Source organism: Hibiscus syriacus, unplaced genomic scaffold, assembly GCF_006381635.1.
Source record: "Hibiscus syriacus cultivar Baekdansim isolate YM2019G1 unplaced genomic scaffold, ASM638163v2 tig00000340_pilon, whole genome shotgun sequence".
In the NCBI taxonomy this organism is placed as follows: Eukaryota; Viridiplantae; Streptophyta; class Magnoliopsida; order Malvales; family Malvaceae; genus Hibiscus; species Hibiscus syriacus.
In genome coordinates, this window is record NW_024061783.1 from 10,102,038 (window position 1) to 10,108,025 (window position 5,988).

The window sequence follows — 5,988 nt, forward strand, 5'->3', positions numbered from 1 at the left end:
TTAAATTCTTTAATCAATGTCAAGAGTACGTGATTTAATGTTTGTGAATGAAACAAATTGACTTGAGAGGGTGTCTTTGCCTTTGTATTACTCAATCTAGATTAATTGATACCAGTGACTATACCAAAAAAAAAAAAAACTTGGGATACTCCAATAGAGAAACTCTTTGTGTGGATTTATTCAAAAACATAATTCCAATACCAAGTTTTGTCCTATTACAAAAGATTCATAATAGGAGCTTATAAAACAATGAACCCTAACTTCTACCTCAATCTCTTCCAGCTTTCATGGCATTGAGTTACAACCGCAGTTCCATCCATTCTCTTCTTCTTCAAACAGTGTAGTGTTGTTGGATGGTGTCTATGTCCAGTCCTTTGAGTTTCACAACAGATTCAACGTGTCCTTTCAGTGTGTGAAGCTCCCTCAACCTAGTAAACCACAAACAATGTTATGTTGTTTACATTCTTCATGTTCTTCTTCATCTATTTGATTGATATATTCTGGGTAATAATGGTTATCACCTTGCTACTTCGGCACGTTTCCTGGCTTGCTCAGCAAGATCAGAGAGTTCTTTATAGTTGCTCTTCTCTGCAATTTCAGGAGCTGTCAAGCCATGCAGTGTGCGTTGAGCCAATGCCCATTGTGCTTCCCTCTCTCCTCTTCCATAATCTTTCTTCGTTGTGAAGGCAGTCTATGGATTCGAATGCGAGATTAACAATCGATGCGATCATGTTTAAAGATTGAACTTACGAGTTGTTATCGTTGAGATTATTAGATACCTTGTTTTGAATCAAATTATCCCAAGCTTTCCCTGTCATGGCATAGCGGATCAAGAACTTGATCACATCAAGTGGGAAGTAAGTGACTATACTGTAGAGCCAGATTACACCAGCCCAACCCCATCCTACTCCTTTGATTCTTGCGAATTCCCAGTTTGCGTAAACTGCAATTACGGTTGCTACCTACGAAGTTGAACCAAAAGTTCATGACAAATAGGAGAATTATATTCTATCCAATTGAAGTGGAATCTTCGATTTGTTTAGGGAACTCACTAGTTGTGCCAGAAGGAAGGCGATCACGAGCAGGAAACCGGGACGTTCGCTGAAAGACCAGCTCCGAGAACGAGTGACGAAGATGAGTGCTTGACTCACAATGCTCACTTGGAGATAAACAGATGCTGTAAGCTCGTCTTTATTGTATCTAATGTGTTTCACCCCAAACTTATCCTGCAATTTGTTATCAGCCTTTTGTTGTGCTTTGTATTATGGGTTTTGAAGAGATAAAGGATTTTTGCATACCGAAAAGAAGTTCGAGTCATTAGCAGCCCAGAAGAAAACAACTGTCATGCAAGCTAGATAGGTGCCGAGGACAATGCCGGTGCCAAAAATCTCCTTGAGCTTCCATGAGTCAGGCATAGGAGATGGCTTAACCCTGTCCTTGGAAATGGTCATAATTGTTCCATCATTGAGTATGGCTATGATTAAAACCATGAAAGGCGAGAAATCGAATTTCCAGATTAGAGCAAGGAGCATAAATCCCAGAACGATTCGTATAGTAATGGAGACAGCATAGATGGTGTAGTTTTTCATTCTCTGGAAAATTGCCCTACTTGTGAGAACAGCACTCACAATCACACTTAGGCCTGGTTCTGTTAATACAATATCTGATGCACTTCGAGCTGCATCGGTCGCATCATCAACTGCGATCCCGATATCAGCCTTCTTAAGTGCTGGAGCATCATTCACACCGTCTCCTGTCATGCCGCATATGTGTTTCCTTTGTTGCAGCCTCTTCACAATCTCATACTTGTGCTCTGAATGGTAGCCATTAGTTAAAACAGCAGTGACAAATTTTTTTAAAGCATTGAATTAATACCGAAAGGTGTTGAATAAACTTACCAGGGAAAACTCCAGCAAAGCCATCAGCCTTCTCGATAAGCTCATCGACGCCTATTGTATCTAATGCATCACCCTTATTATCTCCAAGGAGAGCAGATGAAGGATACATGTTGGTTCCCATGCCAAGCCGACGACCAGTTTCCTTTCCAATGGCCAGTTGATCACCAGTGATCATCTTGACATTGACACCAAGACTTAGAGCACGGCGAATTGTCTCCGCGCTATCATGCCTTGGGGGATCAAACAGAGGCAATAAACCCACAAATTGCCATGGATCTCCTTTGCCATCCTTGGTCTTCTCAGGCACATTCTACAATATCAGAAAGTTCATTCCATAATGAACTTTTCTTGTCATTTACTTGATAATTCAAGTATAGTTAAAGGAGAATGTGGCTCAGAAAGTTACTTGTTTTGCTACTGCAAGAGACCGAAGCCCTCGATCAGCATACTTAGCGATGATATCATGAGCTCTCTTCTTTGCATCATCTCGGAGATTACATAGTTCAATAATCTGATCAGAAAGGCATCAACATTAGAAGAACGTAGTTGATAACAAAAGCTTTGGTACCATGGCAAGCAGATCCATTTACCTGTTCTGGAGCACCTTTGCTGACTCTGTGCCAACTACCATCAGACGCGATATATGTCATGGCTGTACGCTTGTCAACGGGGTTGAAGGGAAAGAAATGAACCTCCGTAATCCCAGCTCTGGCCTGCAAAATAAATTGAGAAGTAAATTTTATGTTACCAGTTATCATGTAAATGATCACTGGGATTTACATGATCACTGGGATTCATTTTTGTCAATCTTAACTAACTCACCTCCTTGGGATCACCTAGCATTCCAACAATACAGGCATCGATGGCATCTTGATTCTCGATCCTGGAAGCCCTCGCCGCAAATAGAATAACCATTTCCTTGTCAACATTGTCCATGAACACCTGAAATTTCATATTATCATTATGTGATATGATTAATGAAACATCATATGTCATAGTAATTTTTAAGTTTTAATTCAAGAACTAACCTCAACCATGCTCTTGTCTACTGTAAGCTTGTTGAGAGTGAGTGTCCCAGTCTTATCACTGCAAAGTACATCCATTCCAGCCATTTCTTCAATTGCTGTCATTCTCTTAGTAATGGCTCCTTGTTGTGAAAGCCGGTGAGATCCGATGGCCATAGTCACTGATAAAACTGTTGGCATGGCAATAGGAATCCCTCCAATGAGGAGCACCAATAGATTGTCGATTCCATCTCTGTATGCACGGTGTTGGATTGGAAACATCACCACGACCTCGATAATCATCCCTATAGCAATCGAGCATATGCAGAAGTTACCGATCGCCGTCAGAACCTGATAAAAACAATCAACATTCATCGCACGTCAATAACATCAAGTACAAGTAAAGAACAACTGCAAGTTCCAAACTTGGAAATACTTCCCAAGTACTTATAAATCTTGTTTACCTGCTGGAAGTGCCCTACGTTATTGGTGCTATCAACAAGGTGAGCAGCTTTTCCAAAGAAGGTGTGGACACCAGTGGCAATAACGATGGCCTTGATCTCGCCTTGCTTTACAGTAGAACCCGAGAACACTTCATCACCTGCATTCTTGTTTACCGGCAAAGATTCGCCAGTAAGGGCGGACTGATCGATCTTGAGTGAATCACCTTCAAGGAGGCGTGCATCTGCAGGGACAATATCTCCCAACTTAATGCTGATGATGTCTCCTGGCACCAAAATCGCAGCTTCTTGCTCGCTCCACTTTCCATCTCTTAGGAGCTTCAATAATTCAAACATGTAAAATCGGTTAGAGCGGCCTTTTCTTGCAATCCAAGAAATCTCTATTTACAAATTATTTTCCTTGTTCTTAAACACCTTGGTTTTGGGAGCAAGACCAGCCATGAGTGCAGCAGCAGCATTGCATGCATTATTTTCTTCGATGAAGCTAATAGTTGAGTTGATGAACAGCAACGACACGATTCCAATAAAATCTTGCCAATCTGGGGGTTTACCCTACATTTTGGACATGCAATTAGAGAATGCTCATTCAAGCCTATTTGTTCAGGTACAAGAGAGAGAAAGAGATGAGAATAAACTTACTCCCCCATTTGCTAAACAAATGGCCATAATAGCAGCAAATTCCATGACCCATGAAAGAGGATTCCACATAAATCCCAAGAACTTCAAAAACTTGCTTTCCTGTTTAATGCAGAAGATGGGTTTTTTACACTAATCAATCCCCACATTTTTTTTTTGAGTTAGATGGAGAATAAAAAAGGGTAATGATTAGAAAATGTTGCCTTTTTCTCTTCAAGCTTGTTTGGACCAAAGATTTGAAGCCTTTTTTGACCTTCCTCACTTGTTAGGCCATCCCGGGTGCATTTCAACTGTTGAAACACTTCTTCAACCGGAATTCGCTCCTGCAATCTCACACCATTCGAGTTATACACATATCTAAATAGAGCGGTAGTGATAGTTATAAAATGGTAAAAGTGCCATGATCCCATTAGTCCCTCTTGTGTTCCGCCACTGATTTAATCACATAATGTGATGAAAACTTACAAGGTCGACAGTCTCATTCTTGATCTCTTCCAAACTGATGCTTTTATCCGCCATGTTTGTCCCTCTCTCTTGTTCAGATGGATTTCCCAGAAACAAAAAATCAAAAAGGAAAGAAAAGAAATGCAGTCTCCTTATTTATCTTCCCATGCAAGCAAAAAGTAGGTTACGCTGAGACTAATCTCATTCATCTTTCATTTCTCTCTCTCACCTACTCTATATGTAAAACTTGTTTTTATTCTTCTTCCTCAAAAGGACAAATCAAGAACTTGATAACCAGATGTTATTGTATTGATTTTGAAAGTTTATTAGTATTCTTATGGTACAAAAACTCAAGTAAAAGATGTGTTGATGGGTTGATGTATATAGCAGAGTTTAGGGTTTTATTGGGAGGATGAGCGAAGGAGGGGGAGAGTCTATTGGTCTACACAGGCCAAGTCACTAGCCTAAACTCTATCACTATCTATGTTTATTCGTCTTTTCCTCAAACCATAAACAACTGCCAACCGACTTTCATTCATCTCTTCAAAGTCCTTTCAAGCATTCAAAATGCCAAAAAATTCGATAAACTATAGGGTAAACTACATATTTAGTACCTAAATTATTAATTTTGATCCGTTTTAATATATAAACTTTTAGTTTTTTTAAAAAACATACCTAAAGTTTAGTTTTTTGTTTCATTTTAGTACCTGCTGTTAAGTTTTGAAAAAAATGTATGTCTAGGTACCAAAACACGTTTAGTACCTAAATCATATTTAAGTTTTGAAAAAAATGAAAGTTTAGTTATTAAAACGGATCAAAACTAATAGTTTATATACTAAACATGTTAAGTTTTTAACGACGAGATATTAAAATGAAACAAAAAGTAAACTTTAAGTATGATTTTTGAAAAAATTGAAAGTTTAGATACTAAAATGGATCAAAAAGTTTAGGTACTAAATATATAATTTACCCTAAACTATATATGAATATAAATTTTAAGGTAAATTATAGGATTAATCACACTTTCGTTTGAGTAAGTTTTAAGAATCTTGTATCAACTTAAACGCGTGCAATTTTATTTGATTTAAGTGGAAACCTTTGTGTGGCATCTCGCGGTTTTATGTCAAAAAGCCGAGAATGGTCATCATGCACCATGGTATGATCATTATGTAACAGCTGAATTCAGGGTTTTCAAACTAGACATGCTCTCAAGGAGTTGGGAAAAGATTTATTCTTTGGATCATAACGCCTTGTTCTTGGGAAACTGCTGCATTTTTGTCGTGGTCTCCGCTGATTATCCCGGTTGCCGGTCTGATTGTATTTACATCACGGACGATGACCCTATGTATTATCATGTAAAAGGGGGATCAGACATGGGTATATACGATTGTCAAAAGTTGAAATTGGATTTATTTAGTTTGGAGAATATGGAGAGAGATAAATATCCTCAAGACCTAGTGGAGCCTTTCCCCGGCCAAGTCCAAAGAGGTACAACATCTTGGATCGCTCTATGTCCTCGCTAACAAACACATTGATCATAATGTT

At 38.8% G+C, this 5,988-nt stretch overlaps 1 protein-coding gene across 1 annotated transcript; it reads right to left on the reverse strand.

Moving 5' to 3' along the window:
• Window positions 1–315: 315 nt before the first annotated feature.
• LOC120204183 (ATPase 9, plasma membrane-type-like) lies at window positions 316–4,518 on the reverse strand. Its single transcript, XM_039204298.1, has 15 exons — window positions 4,465–4,518; window positions 4,203–4,322; window positions 4,003–4,101; window positions 3,778–3,915; window positions 3,367–3,681; window positions 2,927–3,253; window positions 2,721–2,840; window positions 2,489–2,611; window positions 2,305–2,409; window positions 1,899–2,208; window positions 1,299–1,813; window positions 1,053–1,226; window positions 780–962; window positions 522–691; window positions 316–428 (listed from the first exon to the last, which is right to left on the reverse strand). The coding sequence occupies exons 1-15, from the start codon at window positions 4,516–4,518 to the stop codon at window positions 332–334; spliced, it is 2,850 nt and encodes a 949-aa protein (XP_039060229.1). The 3' UTR covers window positions 316–331.
• Window positions 4,519–5,988: the final 1,470 nt, after the last annotated feature.